General features: G+C 37.0%; 1 protein-coding gene across 1 annotated transcript in view; it reads left to right on the forward strand.

The window, feature by feature from the left end:
* The window catches only part of LGR5 (leucine rich repeat containing G protein-coupled receptor 5), a 94,488-nt gene that overhangs the window by 31,190 nt on the left and 42,819 nt on the right, over positions 1 to 20,479 (forward strand). The window contains 1 exon segment of the mRNA XM_086609976.1: positions 9,262 to 9,333. Within this exon segment, the coding sequence (XP_086466102.1) occupies positions 9,262 to 9,333 (72 nt within the window).

Below are 20,479 nucleotides of genomic sequence, written 5' to 3' on the forward strand. Positions count from 1 at the left end.
CACTTTTATACTAGAAGGAGCACAGCCGTTTTACCTGAAGATTGTGCTGGTATAACCATATGAAAAATACATGTCAGTCCAACCCAACACATGACGTTTTTACTGGAGATTTCTCCTTGGTAGGGTAAGTAAGCACATCTCCATCCTGCTCATGACTTGTTTAAAGCTAGCTCAGGTATTTCAGTATTCTGCCTATCTGAAGGGCAGCTGTTCAGTTAGAAGCAAAGAAAATGTTTGGAGACCAGGTATATGTGATGTCAGTATAAGATTGAGGACCTAGTGTTTATGTATATTCAGACTATTTTATGCCAGCCCATGTGAAGGTATCTCATGATGAAAGTGAATTTTGAACAGTTAAGCAAAAAAAAATTTTACCCGATGGAGAAATACAGTGTTTTTAAGTGCGTTATCTGTGTAAGAATCAAGATATACGTATTTCCTGGCACTTACTATTGCAGAAGTTTGGGTGTTCAATCTGTCAGTGAAAAACCTGACAGCTCCGTCATTTCTCTGAGCTCTGTAGGAGGTGTTGGAAGAGGCTGTCAGCCAGCCAGGAGCTGGCAGATCTGGGGGCCCATTGTATTTCGACAAACAAGCTCTGTCAGACGTAAAGGGAAGACGTGTGTATACTTTGTATATCTGAAGAAGATTTACGATATTTATGTCCTAGTTATAGGATCCCCGTGCAGTACTCCAAGCCAACGTTGCCAACTGAAAAAAACAGTTCTGCTTTACCTTCCTTATTTGTTTCTCATCGATATTTTAGCTTGTGGCAGCACAAACAGCAACAGAATGAACCAGCTCAGGGAACTGACTTGGATTAAAACCTTTTTTTTCCTCCTGGATTTGTTTTAATCCAGATGAGTTGCTAACTCTGGTTCAACAGCATCCTCAAAAGGAATGGGCAGTGCAGGGGTGAGGGGGAGATCAGGAGTAATTCTTTTGGTAGCAATGCTGGATGAAACTGAGCTTGCTGGTCATATAACATCAGTTGGGTTGTGCATGCAATAAAGATTTTGTAAATAATTTTTTCAGCTAAGTAGCGACACAGAAATGATCGAATTAGTAATTCAGAGTGGAACTTAGTGGTTGTGATATAAGGTAGCATCATTGTCTCTGCTGAAACTCTTCAATTACTCTTCAACAACACAAGGTACAACTAAATTACAGTAAAAGCAGAAGTGACAGTGCTGTGTTAAAACAAGTCCAATCATTCAGCACCAATGCATAGGAAACTCGGAACCTATTCTATAAGAATAGTGAAGAAGCTAATGAGAATTTTACTGAAAATTCCTCTAAGATAAAAAGATCAGTTGGGATCAAAGAGATGGACTCTTGTCTTTGCTAAATGACATTTTTACTGTTTCCTTTACCAAGCCAGAATTTCACCCAGTCTAGACTATGTGTATTTTGTAGTGAATCAGTCTGGGAATACCAAGTTTATATATATGACAAATGCTACATTACATCACACAAAGTAGCATTGTGCAGAAACCCTGTATTGTGAAATTTGTACAGTCATAGCAGCATCCTGCCGTACATGGGATAATTAGTCTGTCTGAGGGCACCTAACATCGTAATATCCAGCTCTGGATGCAGCTTGCTCATCTATACCTTGGGGACCTGTGCTCCATGCAATGTAGGATATATATTTCCTGCTCTAAATGCAGGTGCGTTGTGCACAGGTTTCCAGATACTCAGACTTACACCATCACTCTTAGAATCTGTTTGTGGCAAATGCTCTCAAAGCTGTTTGCTTTATAATTCTTCAAATCCATGCTGTGGAATTGAGTTGAGGCAAATTACGACCAGCAAAATAAATGATTTAGAGTGTATCTTTTTACAAATGATATTGGGCTTATCCTCATTCATTTCCACCCTCAGCAGCCTCACTGAAAAAATACTGGATATTTTGGTGAAGAGTTTTAAAAGTGGTTTGTGTCACATATATCCTATGGTGTGCATAACTTCCAGTTGGGTATTCAACCCAATTGTCTGTGTGGCCCGTAATACTTCATTTAGGAAAGTTGTACTTTATGACTTTAGGCTTGTATTTTGAGTTTTTGTCTACACATAGATATATTTTGAATTAGTTTCTGCTATAGTCAAGGTGTAGTATGCTAATAAGCAAACTATGCTGTGCTTTTTGTAGATACTCTCCTGTCATATAAATAACCATAATTTAGGAACAGCTTCATTGAATTCAGAAGGATGAAATTCTAGACCTGGAATTAGAAGAAATTGAACCCCAGTTTCTAAAATGGATGAGTATGTCCATTCATTCAGAAAAAAAAAAAAAAGGATGTTTTCCTATATTTTGTCATTTTTCTAACAAATAGTTGTAAAAATAAGCAACTTCTAGAGTTACAGAAAATATTCTGAAACTAAGAGAGAACAAGACAGGTTTTTTTCAGACTTGGTCACTTCTAATAAATATCTTTTCTCAATTTAACTGTACTGTTCTTCATCAAAAATAAGATAAACAGTACCTGATAAACAAACAGGTAATGATGAAAAGCAGAACAAACATTCTAGCAGTTGTCTTCATAAATTACAATAAAATCTGATATATTTTCCTGTTGTGTATTGTTTCAGTGTTTGAACAAGACAAATCATGTATGCAGTACTCGTTTAATCTATTTGAATTAGTGCAGCAGAAACAAGTAATAACTCACAAAGTGAAATAATACAGAATCTGTGGGCATGGGAGGAAGAGGAATTCCATTCAGTCTTATTTTAATTGCTCTTGCTGGCCTCTGTGTTTTAAAGTATTCCTTTAGTTATTTAAGCTTTAAAATATATGAGTTAAGTACAGTAAATAATTGACATGTTGGAATGTTTTTATAACTTATCCTGGTAATTATTACTTAGCAAACTAAGTCTTCAGCACCAAATGAGCAGCCATGAATCAGCTTTGAAAGTAAATGGATAATTTCATCTAGGGAGCATCGTGAATTTGATATACAAAAAAAGCAGAGAGCCGGAATCTTTGTACCCAAAGTGAAATGTCAGGTACTTGTCAGATTAATCCAGCACTGTGTGTGTTTGATCTGATCTTTGATCTTTACTTTCTTTTTGACCCTAATTGTTTGCTCTGCCCTGCTCCCTCTGCTGGAGTCTTGGATAAACTGAATGGCAAAATTGTTTCCTGAAAAGATTATTCATGCACGTACTGTTTGCTTTACAAATGTTCTGCAGTCCAGATTTAGGTAAGTCTTTTGATGGCTGTTTATATGACAGAATTGCCTACTATGTTCAGGAATAATGCATGCTGTTTAGAACAACTTTGTTACAGAGCTTCTGCAGTAATAAGCCGAATTTTGCTGTCTGTGACATTAGAGGAACCCACTGACAGGTGTTGGGAGTGCAGAATTTTGGCCAAAGCATTTTATTAGTTTGTGTTGAATCCAGACGTGGCCTGGTTTACCGGGATCTGGTGTTTAAGATTCACCCAATGGGTTATGGACCAATACATAACACCAGAGAAGAGGGTGTAGACAGAGTCCTCCTGACCTTGCTGGATCACCTCTGAGCCTTCCCTAAGTTTAAGGTGCCTGATACCTCCCATAGATGTCTGTTTGCGATTGCAGCGTTTATATCTTCTGAAAGCAAAATGCACTGCTGAAACAAGCAGCACTGACATGCCAAGGAAGGAGAGGACAGTGCGAGGGGGACAGTGGGAGTACTGTCCATTTACTGGCATAAAGCTCTTCGTGGGGTGCACAGGCACACGTACTCTCACTGCATGGTCTATTCCTATGCAACCATACAACGTCGTTTGCTTTTTGCAGGGCATGTTTTACTACAAAGGTGTTGGGTCTCTGGAAACAATGAACTTCAATGTCAAGTAACAGAAATTTTCTGTAAAAAAAGAGTAGCAAACAGTCCTGTTTTAGCCTTGCATCACTTATGTGTTAATTTTTGAAAGTATAGGATAGGATTAATTGCTGATAATTTGCTGTTACAAATAATATTACATGGGATAATGATTTTTTAAATATTTAATGTTAGCATTTGTCATTGTCAACTTGCAGAAGGGCAGAAATATCCATACTGTTGCCACTTGCTATTTACTGTGAATACTTTGATATAGAGATTCCCTGCTCTGTGTAACGTCTGTTATAACTCTCTCTCTTTACTGTTGCTTCTCCAAATCTACCACTTTTTTCCAGAATATTTTCCCAAATACAAAGATGTGCTGCTTCAAATGTGACTCATTTAGTGGAAATTCCCGTCTTATTCATAGTTTACTACAGAGTCCTTCAAAGAACCAGAGATGAAGTTTGAAGCTAATTGTGAGAACAAATGCTATGATTTAGTTGTCAGAAAGTGCTTACAGTGCTTACTTATGCATGCTTATACTCTGCCCTGTGCTGCTCTGCATGGGTGTATTCAACGTGCAAATACATGACTACTGATTCTCATGCTGATTTAGGAAGATAATGTAATCTAGGACCATCAAAATGAAAATATGGACATTATTTTCTGGGGCATATTGACAAGTTATGCATCACCGTTTGGAAAACCAGTGTAAATGCCATGAGGTGGACAGTGCGGTCTAATGAAAAATGCACAGGACAAATCATCGTCAGTGTTTGGTTCCTCCATGGTGTATATCCTGTTGTTTGACTGTAAGCATTTGACTGTCACTTTGCCTTTAGGTGTCTTAGTTTCCCTTCTGTAAAATGATGGTCATTATTATTCTATTTATTTATTGAGACCCTTGAATGAAAACATGCTATAGGAATTCATTTGTAAGAAATAGGAACTACTACTGCTACAGTGTTGGCAAATAGATTTACCTACTTTAAGCAGCTGTAGCAGATGAAATTGTTTTTAATATCCATAGTGAAGCATTTGCATTAGTAGATGGTGTGCACTTTGTAGCTGGTATATTCTTCCATCATACAGTGGAGCTAGTAAAGTATTCTGCCAACAGTAGAAACAAGAGTGCTATGTTAAACAAATAGACATAGCAATGGAAGAGCAATAATAATCCTCACGCCTTGTCATTATTTTGTGTTACTACATATAAGATAGTGTCCAATTTTGCTGTAAATGGGTTAAGGAAGTTGTCTTAGTTTAGGAGCTGTTCTCAGCTGGTAAGAACTCAGGGAGTGCGTTCAGTCTATTGTCAGTATTTTTATGAGTGCTTTATCTTTCAAAGACTTCCATAAAAACAATGATTAATACATATTGTTGGGCTAAGGCAGGCCTAGAGGAAACATAATTAATAATCCTAATAATAAGTCTTGATAATTTTCTAAAAATCAATCAGGTTGCAACTGTTAAAAAAAAGATAGGCTATAAAATTTATTATCTTTAGTGTTGCATTATTGTATTAACCCTGCAATGGGTAGACAAGTTTGTACCATTAAGTATAATAGAAGTTTAGCCTAGTAGTAGGTGAGCAGGTTGGTGAAAGCCAATAGAAACCTTGCACATATCCTAAAACAGATTTTTATTCTCCTTTAAAAGACATAAATGTAATGTGGAAAACTGATCTTTCAAGATGAATAGTCACTGAAAAATCTCTTGTAATAACAGCTAGTAACAGGTTAGTAACTTGACCTCCAGACTCATCTATTATAAGTTAAGAACTGGTTCACTTAACTTGTTTTACTGGCTTTTGGGCAGGGGCAACAAAACTAGGGGGAGAAAAAGACCTGTTGTATTTACATTCTTGGACTCTGCTTTGCAAATCCTTAAACTTTACCCATATAGTCACCAAGAAAAAACATAAAGATGCATGGTGCAGTTTGCAGTATTTTCTGTTCTTCAAAGATTACATCACAGGTAGGATTCCTTTTGCAAGTCACCGGAGACAGTGGGGTGATTTGTTGGCACAGAGTATAATTAAGATATCATTGTAGTGAGCTATGTTGCCAACGCAGTCATTGAAGCAAATCTTTTTATCTTTTGAAAATATAAAAGGTTAGTTTGCTGGTATGTTGCTTTTATAGGCAGCAGCTGGAAACAGGCTATAGGAGAAAGGAGAAATCAGAAAACCCATTTAATGTGCTTTTTGGAAAGAAATCATTGCAGGTGCAGGACATAAGACGTATCCATTACAATTGTTACTGTTTTTCATGGTAATAATATGTAAACCTACGATTTACCAACTAGCTCTTTATGACTGTTAGCTGGGCTTGATCTAGCTAGTGGCCATAAATCTCATCCTAGCTGTGTCGTCTTGGTGGTATGGTCCAAAGGCTGGCAAGTTTGCTGTGAACGTCCTTTATTTGTCTCTGAAGCGCTATGAGGAATTTCTACTCAGCAGCCCAAACTTTGCAGTATTGCTGACGTGAGACTCAGTGACTGATTGCATTCCACTAACTCTTGTTGTTTGTCTCAGTTCTCCGAACATCCTCCACCAGAAGTAGCTCTGGGTGATGGGACTTCTCTCTTAAGTCCCTTAGTTCCTTCAGTGAACAAAAATTGGATGAAATGCATCCTTGGTGATTCTGACCTAAGAGAGTGTTCTGCAAAAGCACAGATTAACCATAAACGATGTGAGTTTTTTAGGGATAAATAATGTCACCTCTTTACCCAATTGGTGCAGCTGGAAGAAGTAGAAGTGTTTTATTTTTGTGCCTGAAACTTTATCAGTTTTTCCAGCTGTATCAGCTAGCCTAATGAAAGATATTACCTCTTCCTACAGTAGTCCCCCTTATTTTCTTAAACCCTTATAGCTACAGCAATAACACATCACCAACGTAGACTGGAATGGCCTGTGTATTAGTTACTAGTGTGTTAAAAACTAGTTTGGAAAGGTGTTATTGAGCAAATTTGGAAATAATTTCTGTTACCTCCACCATCCCTGGAAATATTTAAAAGACGTGTAGATGTGGCATTCAGGGACATGGTTTAGTGATGGGCTTGGTGTTAGGTTAGTCTTTGGACTCGATGATCTTAAGGGTCTTTTCCAACCTAAATGATTCTATGATTTTATGAAATATGCATAGGTAACATAGTTCTGTTGCAAAAAAAATCTTTGTACTTTATGTTCCAAGAAAAGAATAATCTGAAAAAAAAAAAGAGAACCTAACAGAATGAGATTATTTAACTGGTAGGTTTAAAAAGAGCTAGCAATTACTGCAGTGTAGACTGGGAAGAAGAAGAGATTCTCCTCCATCATATGATGTGAAGCACATATTTCACCATGTGAGTGAAGTCCAAAAAGGAGATGAGGACATTGGATTTCACTGTTGGTAAATTCACCTCTGGGATTTAGTGAACATCTAAAGATGTTTTTAAGAAAAGTGAATGTATTGTTGATTTTCTCATTGTGCATCAAGGCACATGATGAAAGCTACCTTCTCTTATTCTGATCCTCTTAAGGTATTAGGTCTGATCTGTAGATTGCTTGTGACTGGTGTCATCATAGGGTCCTGTGGGTGATACAAGCAGACAAGTGCTGCCTACTACTAATAGAAATTAATACGCTAGAAAAACAGGCTTCAGGTTTCCCTGGTCAGCTAGAGCACTGGTTAATGCTGCTTTTGTAGAATGCCCTAAATATGTGTCTCTCTGAAGATAAATCACTCTCATCTTTCACCAAAGCTGGCTTTTTAAGTCTAAAATGTGATTTTACAAAAACCCATTAAGAACTGTGTTGAAAATCTCACGATCAAAATGATATTGTTAAAATATTTGGTTTATCTTAATATTCAGTAGTATATGTTTCACTACCTGGATGAGTTTTTCTTTTGCCAAATAAATACATGGTTTTGTTCCTTTGCCAGAATAAATCTTTTGAGCCTTTATCAAAGTGAAAGGGTAATAACCTACTAAACTGTAGGAGAGAATTAGGTGATAAAGTATTACAATAAAGAATGAATTTAGTAAGTACACGGTTCTCAAATTATACCTTGTTTTGAAGTGAATGCAAAGAGACCTTACCCAACAGTGATTTGGTAATTGTTGTAAAGTATTAACACATTTTCTTTATTTCAAAATCTCTACATGAAGTATGTTTTTAAATTATACATTTTAAAATTCAGCTAAAGATCAAACATCAAAATTAACTATGCTGACTAAAAACATATATTCTGTAATGTGAAACAGACTGTGAGTAATAAGAACTAGATGGAATAGGAATAGGACTTCTACCCACCAAAGTATGGATAACTTATTTACCTTGTAAGCTCTCAACAGCTGGAAGAAATAAAGTTATCTAAATACAACCCAAAGTAGCTGGAAACTATAAGCATTGCTACAAATATATATGTATGTTTAGATAGTGAGGAGTTTTAAATTATCACATAACGTTTGCATAAAATATGCAGGCCTCTGATATTTTTATTTTAACGGTCTAAAGGAATTTTGATATAGTTGCATAAGTTGTGTCTTCCACACAGAATTTTATTATGCAGTCTGTTTACAGTTTTTATAATTAATGCAAAGCAATTATGATGATTCTGTGGAATGTGGGGAAGACAATGGAAAACAATGAAAAAGTATGTTAAGAATAAAAAGATATTATATGAAATTTAGTCTAAAACATAGTTTGAATGAGCTCTGACAGAGCTGATATGGCTGGTTGTTTCCTGTGCCAGGAACTACAGTGGAACCCCACCAGGAAGTGTGCTCCAGAGCAGGATCACATTACACCCTTGTTTTATGGTTCATTTCACTTATTTAATGCAATTTGAGAGCCTACAAAAAAGAGCACTCTAAAAAGGGGATGTTTATTATTTGAAAATATGTCATTTCTTTGACTCGAGTAAGTTGGGCTTTGGAGACACCTAATGTGCCTAAGGTAAGGCAAGGCAAATCAGTACGACCATGTAGCAGGTTGTACAGCAAAAGTGAAATGTTTCCTTATTCATGAAATGTAAAGAATTATGCAGATAGTTTATATCCGTATGCTTTTACCTGTCTACTTTAGTAAACCAAGTGTGCTACAGTGCTACAACAACGACGAAAATCATAGTAGTCTTTCTTTACTACTCCAAGTGAATTTTAATACAGTACAGTGGTTTATTAAAATTATGTAGACGAAGAGAGTTGTTTAGTGTTCCAGTTGATTTATAGAGCGTGATAAAACATTCCAAAATCTTTGGAAACAAGGAACATGCTACAGCCTGTGTTTGGTTCATATGAAGAAGGATGTTTAACATGCTAACTAGATAATGATTCATCAGTTCTGACAGAGGAACTAATTTTTGTTAATGTACTACTTAAAAATGTGTGGAATGAACAGCTGGATACCACAGTTGTGGCATGCCATATTAAGTCTCTGTCTGTTTTCCCCTACAGTGATCTCAGTATGAACAACATTACTAAGCTGCCCTCAAACCCCGTGCACAATCTCCGCTTCCTGGAAGAGCTGTAAGTATCATTGTATCCTTGATGGGCATAGGCAGCACTAGACACATTCCTGTGTTTGTCTCTCATACTTACTGTGGGAACCAGATAAAACGGTGCAGGAAAGCTGTCAGCCTGACACTTTTGGCACATGCGGAAACACTTAGTTGAAAAAAACCGATTGCTTGCGATTCTGGAAATGAACTTATAAAAGAGTTACCGTGAGGCTACAACTTCTCTAAGCAGAGACAGAGCCAAACAAATTAAAATTTTTAAACAAGGGCTGTTTAAAAGAGCTGGATTGCTTTTTGGAAATAGTTAAGCAGCAGGATATTAAAAGTTTGAATACTGGTTCATGTTTATTAAAATCGCAAGTAAAGCTATAATCAAAACCAAAACCTGCTGCCTTGTTCTGCCTGTGTCAAGGACAATTGAGTCCACATTTCATAGTATCAAGGCTTCTTGTCCTAATCACTTTTAATTACTGTTTCCTTACTCTTAAATTTAGCATCCCTGAAGGCTGACTGTAAAATGCAGAATCCAGCAAAAAGCTTAGTTACGCTATCTAGTACATTCACTGAGGGGAAAAAGTACACTGTGAAAACTAGTTAATCAAGCACAACATCAAAAGAGGAATGCTGGTTTGAAGTGATGGTGACTAACCAAAAGTGAAAGTATTGTGCATTCTTCAGACCTGGATTTGGCAGTGACCCTGGTTATAATGGCCCAGGCTTGAAAGAAAATTTAGGTTCTTGAGGAGTGATGGAGACTTTGTAACTGATGAACCATAGATCTTGTGGGAAAAAGCTGGCACTTGCATTTGAATGCGTACCTCTAAAAGCTGATGAAAAGAATTGTCTAGGCATCCAGCCTCTTATGAAACACGGTTTATAAGCTTCTAAAAGTGAAGAGCTCCTTTTTTTATAGCAAGTTTAGCTGCTAACACATCATAAAATTCGCATTAGATATGCAAAGTCATGATGCTGCCCTTCTTGCAAAGACACAGTCTATTTTAAGCTATGAAATGCGTATAGTCCTCTGAAATTTTGGTAGGTATTGCACTGACAACTTTTGGTGCCCTTGCTAACGCTCATTTGAATTTTGCCACTAGGTCTTTCCAGCTGGCATCTATGAAAAAAAAAATAAACCAATTTTGGTATGCTAACTTTGAACAATACTCTATTTGCAAGCAGATTTTCCTTTCCTGTCTTATTTTTATTACTGGCAGCACTTGTATTTGAAAAGCATTATTTCTTTTAATTCTCTCTTTTCCTTTACTTACTTTTTTTCTTTGGTTATCATTATCTGTATTTCTGTTGATGCAACTTTCAAATAACATACAGATATGGACACACCAAGTATTGACAGCATCAAGTGCATAAGAAGTGAATTATGCCACGAGGACCCTGCTTTGGATTTTTGCATCATATTCATGTTTGCTTGTCCAGTCTCCTGTCAACTGTAATAGCCCTACTAAAAGCTTCTAACTCAATGATTTCTCTCTAGCCATTAAAGAAAAGAAGAAAAACAAAAGTTTGGCCTCTTCATGGGAGGAAATTCTAATGCATTTCCATTTCTCATTAGTTCTGATGCTGTTTTGTGATACCCTTCCAGTTTCTGTTCACTTTGCAAATAAACATAGAAAACTGAAGCCTTTGAAGAGGTGAAGCAACGGGTTACTTCTTAGTGCAGATTCAAACCCATTGTTTTGAGACACTCTTCGGTGTTCAACGGCATGTAATACAATTCAGTCTACTGTCACGTAGAAAAAGGTATAGACAACGGAAAGGGAACTGGTTATTCAATTTTGAAGTAGAGGGTAAAAGCCATTGTAGTTCCCATGCTCCCCTTATGCTCATTCCCAAGCAGTGATTGTACATTTGAAAATTATTTTGCCCATCCAGGCATTGCCACATGATTTTTATTCCCAGCTTACCTGGGAATTCTGTGTTTTGTTTATGTTACTCAGTTAAAGGAGACTATTGCAAAATATAACTTGGGCCATAATGCAGACATTGTAAACATAAGGTTTTACAAGATGTTTAGACTAAAGCAATGCTTCCATGAAATTAAAATGCATCTTAGAAATGTCTCTCCACTCTGAAATACAACAACAGGAGCTTAAAATGCATTTTTCCATTTTTTTGTTGTTGGTGGTGTTGTTTTTTTTTAATGTTGAAAAAAGTGTTACTAGTCCCTTTATTAGAAGGCTGGTTCAAAAATCTGATAAAAGCTGACAATTGATACACCAAGTTTTAGCTTAGATGTTAGGTGCTAGATGCATGGTTTGGCAATACTGATAAGTCATTACCCCAAAAGAACTGAGAATTTATTAAGACAGTTAAACCAATTGGTTTCACTCCAAAGCAAGGATGTATAAGCTAGGTCTGTTCAGGCAGTTCTGACCTTCTGGGCTGAATCTGATCCACTCTTCCAGCCAAGGTTAGACACCTCTGCAAGCAGCATTCTTGCAATCCTTATCATCATAGCTGGTATTTATCCTTAACCAAAGACTTTGATCGTTGAAGTACTACATACTGAAACTATGCTGTATTTTTGAGCTGCATGTTCCTCTAAAAATTTTGGAAACTATTGTAGTATTTTGAAAACTGAACTGTTGTAGCTCCTAAACAGTTCAGTTTTGAGCAAGATCTTTCATTTGTGAAAATGAGGGGCCTTTCAGGCCTAATTTTCTCTTAAAGTGCATATGATGGAACTCTCACCAAGAAAGAAATATGCTTCGGCTGGTTGATTATCAGCAAGTTGCTCTGCATGAACTTGTACAACACCATTAAGTCAAATTTTTAATTATAAATTCAAAATAACTGCAGATATTTATCAGTGTGACTGAGTCCAAGACTCAGTCTCATGTGGGGTATTTCTAGACGTATGTCATTCTACACTATATGTAGAATGCACATATTAATAGAGCAGTAAGTTAGAGTAGTGCATTAAAAAAAGATTTTTAAAAAATGTAAAGAATTTCTTAACATGGGACTCTGAAGAGCTTAAAAGGCAACTGCGTCTGAGTGTAGACATATCATTTTGTGAGTACTAACACTTCAAAGCAGTGCCTGAAACCGTTTTATTTTATAAATTAATGTCTTTGTGAAGAGTGAGGAAGAAAGCCAATAATAATTTTAAACTATTTGAATCAGACCTGACTACAAATATCTCCAACTAGATATATCTCCATGCATACATACATAGGCGTATGCATAAATACGTGCATACAGACCCATGCAGACACATATATAAGGCTTTTGTTTTAATTTTAAACACAGGAACATTCCACAGCTAAGCAAAACTCCAAGTGACTTTTAGTACGTTGTTATTTTTCAGCAACTTAAAATGAGTTTTAGTAAAACAACAACAAAGGACTGTTTTATTACAATTATTTTACCTACGGAGTAAGACTGTTCCAAATAATTTCTATTTCACAAAATCAAGCAACGAAGCCACCTTAAATTAACTGCAACCTGTGTACAGGTGCAAGAAAGCTTACTGACACCTGTATTATTTCTTAAAACCTTGAAGGAAATTAAATACCTGTACGAAGTTTTTCAGATTGATCATGGCATTATTACAGTGGTTACTCAGACAGAAGTGCCTTTAGAATTGTGCGCTGAAGTGCAGAATTACAGATACAACACAAAACAGACATAGTATGTGAATCTCACTATGATTTGTGTGGAAATCCCTTTACACTGCAGAAGTGGTCAAGAGGCCACCGTATATGTGAAAATGAAGTCCTAAATTACCAGACATGATCCATTACCATCTGTTCTTATTTACTGTTTTCCCTTTCCTTCTCTCTCTGCTCTTTCTTCCTACAAAGAGGTTTTCAAAGCTGTTAATGGGAATTAGGTGTTCTTTTCCCCACTGACTTTGAGCGGTGAGACTGAGCTCTCTGGTCGATTAAGTCTTTGAAAACTGAGAGCATTAGCTCCTGGGGTTTTGTACAGTTTTTATTTTTGTGCTAGTACAGGCATATTGTGCCTAGCACTGAAAACCGATTCTGTACTTTTTACTATTATGTAAGCTAGTAGAAAACATGAAAGTGCTGCAGTCATAGTCCAAAACATTTTGGAGAAGTGAGGGAATCTTGTAATTTACTTCAACAATCTTTGGACAGGACACTTAAATACTAAAATCTTTACCAAAGATTAATCTGCATAGATTTAAAAACCTCCAAGGCAAAAAAGTAAAAATACCTGCAACTGGCACGCATAACAAAAGTAAAAATACAGTATCATCTAGTGATCTCAAACTATCCACACATGCTTCCTCCTGATGTCACTTAAATACCATTTTTACAGTTCTTGCACAGCAGGTTTTAGTTGAGCTGTTCCTGTTGGAAATTGGCTTGTGCCACCTCCGTCAGCTAAAGTTTCAGGAACTTTCACTGCTAAATGACTTACGATCCCATAGGTAATTTCAGAGCTGCACACAATCTAACATATAAGTTGTGAATTTGATTTCTTCACATAAATTGTGAATTTGGTTTCTTCACTTCATACACGCATACATATAGAGGCAGCCTACTCAGAACATGCCACTGTGTTCGATACGTGGTGTTTGTCAGTGAGAGGTACCTGTCACCAGCCAGGCCAGTGGCCGATGGCACATTGTAAATTCTGTTGCTGTAAGACAGACTTTGTTCATAACTCAGGGCTGTGACTCCCCAGCTTTGCTTTAAGACAGCCAGGGAGGCACTCAAAGTCCTGACAGAAGAAAGTGCACCGGTCATTTTGAAAGTAACCGTATGTCAGTAAAAACAGTGAGAAGATGTTTATCAGTTAATCAGTTGGAAGCAATGACCGTAGTTTTCTCCTCTAGTTTTTGCATACAGTTAGCTTGATTCACTAGAAAAGAACAACCCCAAATGCAGATTCCTACTGTACGAGATCACAACTTGTAACCTTTACATTCACAAAACAAGGGCCCTGATGTTCTGGAGTTGTCGCTGCCTTTGTTGCTGTCCCTTTGATGCCACCAAGCGAGTAACAACAAAGCACTCTCCCATGTGGATGTGTCAGCCTGGCACCCTCCAAACGGCCCTTTTTGCTGTCTTGCCGAGAATGACAAGTTGAGGAACAAACAGAAGAGAAACAACAGAGCAAATGCCTTACTTAATTTTAGCTGCTTGCATTACTTGCTGAATAGCTTGTGCTGGCAGACAATTATTCTGGAAAAGTTAATGCAAATTGCACAGTGCATCCTTGATACTGGAACTGCTGTGCATCTGTGGTGTAAAGGGGTGGAAGGGGAGAAGATGGAGGAAGGATAAAAGAGAAGTGAAAATAGTAAGATAGGCATGCAAGCGGAAACAATAAATGTTCTAGCTTGATAGCCAAGGAGCCTTGTCAGTGCTGCTGCCTTGTTCTTACTGAGCCCATGTTGAAGTTTATTTTTGGCTTGTAACTTGTAAGTGCTTTCTGAAACTTGCAACTTATTATCCAGGAATATTCGTTAAGAACTAGTTTAGAATATCAAAAAAAGTCATAGGAAGAGCTTTTTGCGTTATGCGATCAATACAGATAGTGAAATTATACTTAATTAAACTATGGTTGAATTATGCTTTATTAAACGTGCTATATAGCTGTAGATCCTGAGGCAGGATTTTAATTTAAGTCTTACACATTCTGTGTGTACTGCAGTAGCAAGTAGGCAGAAATAATTTTCTTTTTCGTCAGTGGAAGTTCACCCTGTTTGTAGACTGGCTGATTTCAGTGCAGTGAACACTTCTGATACCTATGCTGTTAAATTTTCCATTTGCTTAGGGTTATGGGTGATGAAGTCAGCCAATATCACATTTATATCTAGTAGGTTCACAAGCATAGTAAAACCAACTTCTTCTCTCTAGGTTGTTTTTTTTTTGAATTCCCAAACAGGAGTAGCAGTAATTTCTCCAGTAATTCTTTGTTGTTGCTTCTTTGTACCACTCAGAGAACAGTAGTAACCTCAAAACTTGGCCTGCACAATTTGTGACCTTTACCTATCACACAGGAATGACAAAACAGCTTACACATTTTTCACTATTGATAGTTTGACCATGGTGCGTTGTACTGCCGTACATTTCAGCCAGTTCCCGTTATCAATTACGATTATTGTTATTAATTCTTACCATTTCTGGTGATACTGACACTACTGGGATAAAACCAAAACCAGCATCAGAAGTGTAAATAACACTGGGAAGACTCAGCCTAGGAAATTGAATGTATGTGATCCAGCATTTGTTGCTCCATCTTGCTGTAGCATTTAAACACTGAGAAAGGAATTTTAACGAATTTAAGATTGTTCTGGGAGTAGCAATTTGGCGACAGCATTCTTCAAAGACAGAAGTGAAGTCTTACGGGTTGTATCCTTGGGATCTACTGCTGGGAATCAGTGTGGGATTTCCTAGCTGATGTTGGAGTACCTCCTGACAGCTGGCCTTGCTGCAATCAGAAGGCAGGTACCTGGCTGCCTGCTCAGCAGAAGGGCCCTGTTGGAGCCTTCTAGAAGGGCGCTGCCTTCTGCAGCACGGATGGCAAAACAGCTTCTTCTCAGTGCTGGCCGTGGACAGCTTCACGAAAGGAGAACAGAGTTGTCTTTAGCAGTTATTGGATCACACTCATGCCAGGTGCAGAAAGAGTCTCTGTTTTTTGTAAGTGGAGAAAGAAATAGTACGTTTTAGACCATATTCTTAACTGACTGACAAAAATCTATGATCTGTTTTATCAAAGCCAGCTCAAGATCAAATACACACTGATTTCATTCCAACTGCCTGAGGTCAGTTGGAGTTATTCCAGTTTACACCCTATGAGAATTTGGCACATGTATTTTAAAAGGCAATTAGGCCCTAAAGCAAGAACAGACTGTGTTATATTTGAATTTCCAACTAAACTGTAAGTAGCAATAAATATAATATACAGCACAATTACGACTTGCACACTCCCCTCCCCTTTTTTACATAAAGGAGAATATATTTTCTTCTTTGATCTCTCTGAGCATCAGATTTTTTAATATATCATTCGACCCACATTTCTTTTTATATTAGTATAGTGATTACAGTTTTAATTAACATGACAGATTGAAATATAAAAAGCTAATTAAAATATAGAGTAACATATAAATTCCTAGTCTAATAAAAGTAGTTCCTCAAAAACATTTTGAAATATATATGTTGATATCAACCATTAATTAGCTAATAATGAACACAGTAATTAATCACCCATTAATTCATACATTTCTATTGCATTGGCCTGAGAATAATCACTGATAAATATCCAACTCTTATCTCAAAATTTTAATTGACTTTGAGTAAGTGCTTTATGAGTATCTGTATTGTCAAAGCTTTTTTGATGGAAGAAGCAAGAACATTTCATATTACCTATTTATAGATGTATATGTAAACTGAAGAAAATTATAGTCATAGAAATATATAAATTATATATTGGCTATATGTTTATGTAGTTGTGTGCTTGTGTATCTTGATTAAGTTTAACAGGAAACAAAATTAAAGCAAAAGACTCAGGATTGGTAATTCTTCCTTGAACAGAGGCAATTTTTTATATCCAGAACAACTTGTTTGAGAAAAAGATTTGAAAATTTCTGTTTTCCTGTTATTCTTTCACGTTGTTCCTCCACAAACAGCCATTTCCTTTATTAGAAATTGACATAATAGTCTTAGGATTGGTACTAGTGCTATTGGTACAACTGCTCAAAGAAGAGGTAAATTACTGGCAAATATGATACTGAGGTAGGATGCAGATGAGAGTCCTATTTCTGCTTGTGTCAGCACAAATTTTTCCACAGACATCAATGAGACTAAGATTTCACCACGGATCTATATCAGTTATTCAGAACAATTATGGCACTTGGAGAGGCAGATCAGGCTTTTAAGAAAGTTTCAAATTACAAAAGAGAATTTCCTATCTGTACTCAAGGTATAAAAGACACAATCCATGATTACATGAATTTTAATGGAATTTTCTACGTGGCATACTAGTGTTTTAGCATCAAATTTAGGAAGGTTAGTGCCACATAGCAGAACTGTCTCAATTGTTGGGGTTTTTCACTGTCTCAGGCCTTCTGTACTTTCAATTTCTGTTCACAAAAGCAAATTATTTTTTTTCACTAGTCTCTAGATTCTTCTATATAATTCCTTTTTAATTTTCCTTCTGGAGAATTTGTCATTTGTAGTATATAATGAAGCAAACGAGGAATGAAACATCTTGATAGGACAAGGGGTAATGGTTTTAAAATAGAGGGAGGTAGATTCAGGTTGGATATTAGGAAAAAATTTTTTACGATGAGAGTTGTAGAACACTGGAACAGGTTGCCCAGAGAGGTGGTGGATGCTCCATCCCTGGAGACGTTCAAGGCCCGGTTGGACGAGGCCCTGAGCAACCTGATCTAGTTGGAGATATCCCTGTTCCTTGCAGGGGGGTTGGACTAGATGACCTTTGAAGGTCCCTTCCAGCCCTAACGATTCTATGATTCTATGATTCTATGATCTGTTTTCCGAGAAAACAGGCAAATACAAAACTGGCTAAGTTGTAACATTATTGATGTTAACCTGCTCATCTTTAAACATACGTGTGTGTGTGTGTATATATATATATGTAAAACTAATTTCATGATAGCATTCTCTTAGCATGTGCAGTCTTTGCTCTCATTCCTTAAATAAAATCAGCAAACTAGTTAGTCAACAAAAGTAAAATGCAGAGTGAAAGGGACATCAAGGCAAGAGAGTAAATAGTTCATGGAATTACTTTTGTAGAAATCCCTCAGTGTCTTTGCACAGTCAAAGGGTGATTTCAGATTGCACTCACAATTACATTCTGTATAGGATGTTGCAGTACATGTGGACTGATTAAATACAGTGCAACGCAAGTGATGCAATGATATATAACCTAATCTTTATTAAAGGGCATGCACTGGCACTAGTCTAGAAACACTGAGTCGGTCTGGTATTGCTATTATAGTTTACTGGCATAATAGTAAGAATCCATCATATTTATCATAAGTTTGAGCGTAATGAAGTTCTACTTAACTGTATCTGTTATGAAATAGAATTACACCAGATTTCACTGGATTTTCACTTCTTAATAGTGGAGCTTGACTTCTTTTACGCTGCTTATGCCTGTCATATGTTGAGCCGTACCAAGATCCAGAGTGCTGTCTATTCTCCTACATTTCAGCACCTTGCAAGATTTGATCAGTAACTTGTTCCAGAAAATTCCATTGTGCTAATCCTGTTAGAACATGGTATGAATATTAATTAATGTAAACGTATGCTTCTTCCCAAGGAGACTATTATCTTCCTTTCATGTCCTTCCTATAGGTTTGATACTACTAGATTTTGAAATACACTTTACAGCTGCTTGTTCATCATTTGCTGGACTAGATCTTACTCAAGCAAAGAAGAAAAGCAGTCACTACTCATATCATACTGTCACTGTCTGCTGCAGACAATAAGGAGTAGCTGGGTTAGATTTGCCACAGCTTCTTTCCACAGTTAGTGGAGAGGTGCTTTCTTTATTAAATGCCACAGTTTGTTGGCTGGGGAGAGAAGACTTTTTAGTGCTTCAAGTTCACCTTCCATCCCAGCAGGTAATGAGGTGATGCTTGGTACCAGGCAAGGCTTGTCCTGATGCACAAAACATCCACGCACAAAGCAGTTTTGATTTGGAGTAAAAAAGTTATTGTGCTAGAAACGTAAAGGAAATAGTTGACTGTGCTGAGTCACAACTTAGTGTTTATTTGCTTCTTTCTGAGGAATGAAGACACAAGCAACAGTTGAAGGAAAAGTTTCTGACAAAAAAAAAAGTTTCTGACAATTTTCAGAGCTTTCTGTGAGTGTCTCATGAGTTGTATTGTCTTTGGGAATGTTCTCTTGACTTAGTGACCACCATTTCTCAGAACTATGATGCTGCATGAGACGTCAGAATACATCAAAGGGGTAAACAGACGGGGAACACTCAAAGGAGAGCCCAGACACACCTTTACTTAGATCCAACTGTAGGCCATCAACCTGACCTGCAGCACTGCAGCTATTCCAACAGTGAGCAGAGATTGCCAGCTGGGCTGAACTGCATTGAAAGATATTTTATAAATTGCTGCCATTTGAAAGGAGGGAGGCAACATGCTTCTCTGTCAGCTAATTTATTTTACATCTTTTAGAAAGAAACATGCAGTAGTATAAAAACTTAGCCTGTGCTTAAGCCAAAAGTATCCTGGTATCTTGACTCCAACAGTGGCAAGTAGAAGGTACTAAGGGAAGCATATGGTAACACTTCACCATGAACTTTTTCAGTCTCCATTAATTTTCAAGATTATGTGAAGCAGCGTAAGTAAAATCTAATTCTAAAATAATATAGCTCCAAAAATATGATCCAAAATCAGTAATGCTGTGTACTCTAGATTACTTTTTCATTAAAGAGATGTGATACATTTGAGCCTGAATGTACTTAATCAGATATTTCTAAAAATAATGTCAGCATCAGCAATGCTGGAAATAAAAGAACTAACTTTTAAAAATTGAAATTCAAAGTTGTTCATAGATTTTCTAGGTTGGAAAAGACCTCAGAGATCATCCAGTCCAACCGTCCCTAATCTCCCATTAAACCATATCCCTAAGTAGTTCATCCACCCTTTTCTTAAACACATCCAGGGATGAGGACTCAACCACCTCCCTGGGCAGCCTGTTCAAGCAATAGAAGCCAGCCATTTGGTTATGTCAGCACTATAAACAAGCTAGTTCATTCCTGCTCTCAGAAATCATTAACTAAACGCTGAACTATAGAGACAGATAGTATCCATCCTCATCTATTCAGGGAAAGCGATATTTACCCATACAGACTAAAATCATTACCCAAAGTCTATCCAAAGTTCAGTAAAATGCTGGGCAGCTTCCCTCAAATGATACAGGATAATGGAAAACAAAATCGCTGAAGTGGAAAAAAGTAAACCCTGATAGATACTTGATAGGTACTGTAGTGTCAACAAGAGCATTAATTTTCCCCTATGCCAAGACTGAGAATAGAAACACAGTAATAGCAGGAAAAACCTGCAAGGCAGGCATTAAAAATGGTTAGGAACAAATAAGCCAAACTTAATGAGCTTTGCAGCATGCCTTAGAGAACTGGTGTGGTAACTTTCATCCAAGAAGACTGAAAGAATT

Source organism: Tauraco erythrolophus, chromosome 4 (assembly GCF_009769465.1).
Source record: "Tauraco erythrolophus isolate bTauEry1 chromosome 4, bTauEry1.pri, whole genome shotgun sequence".
Lineage (NCBI taxonomy): Eukaryota > Metazoa > Chordata > Aves > Musophagiformes > Musophagidae > Tauraco > Tauraco erythrolophus.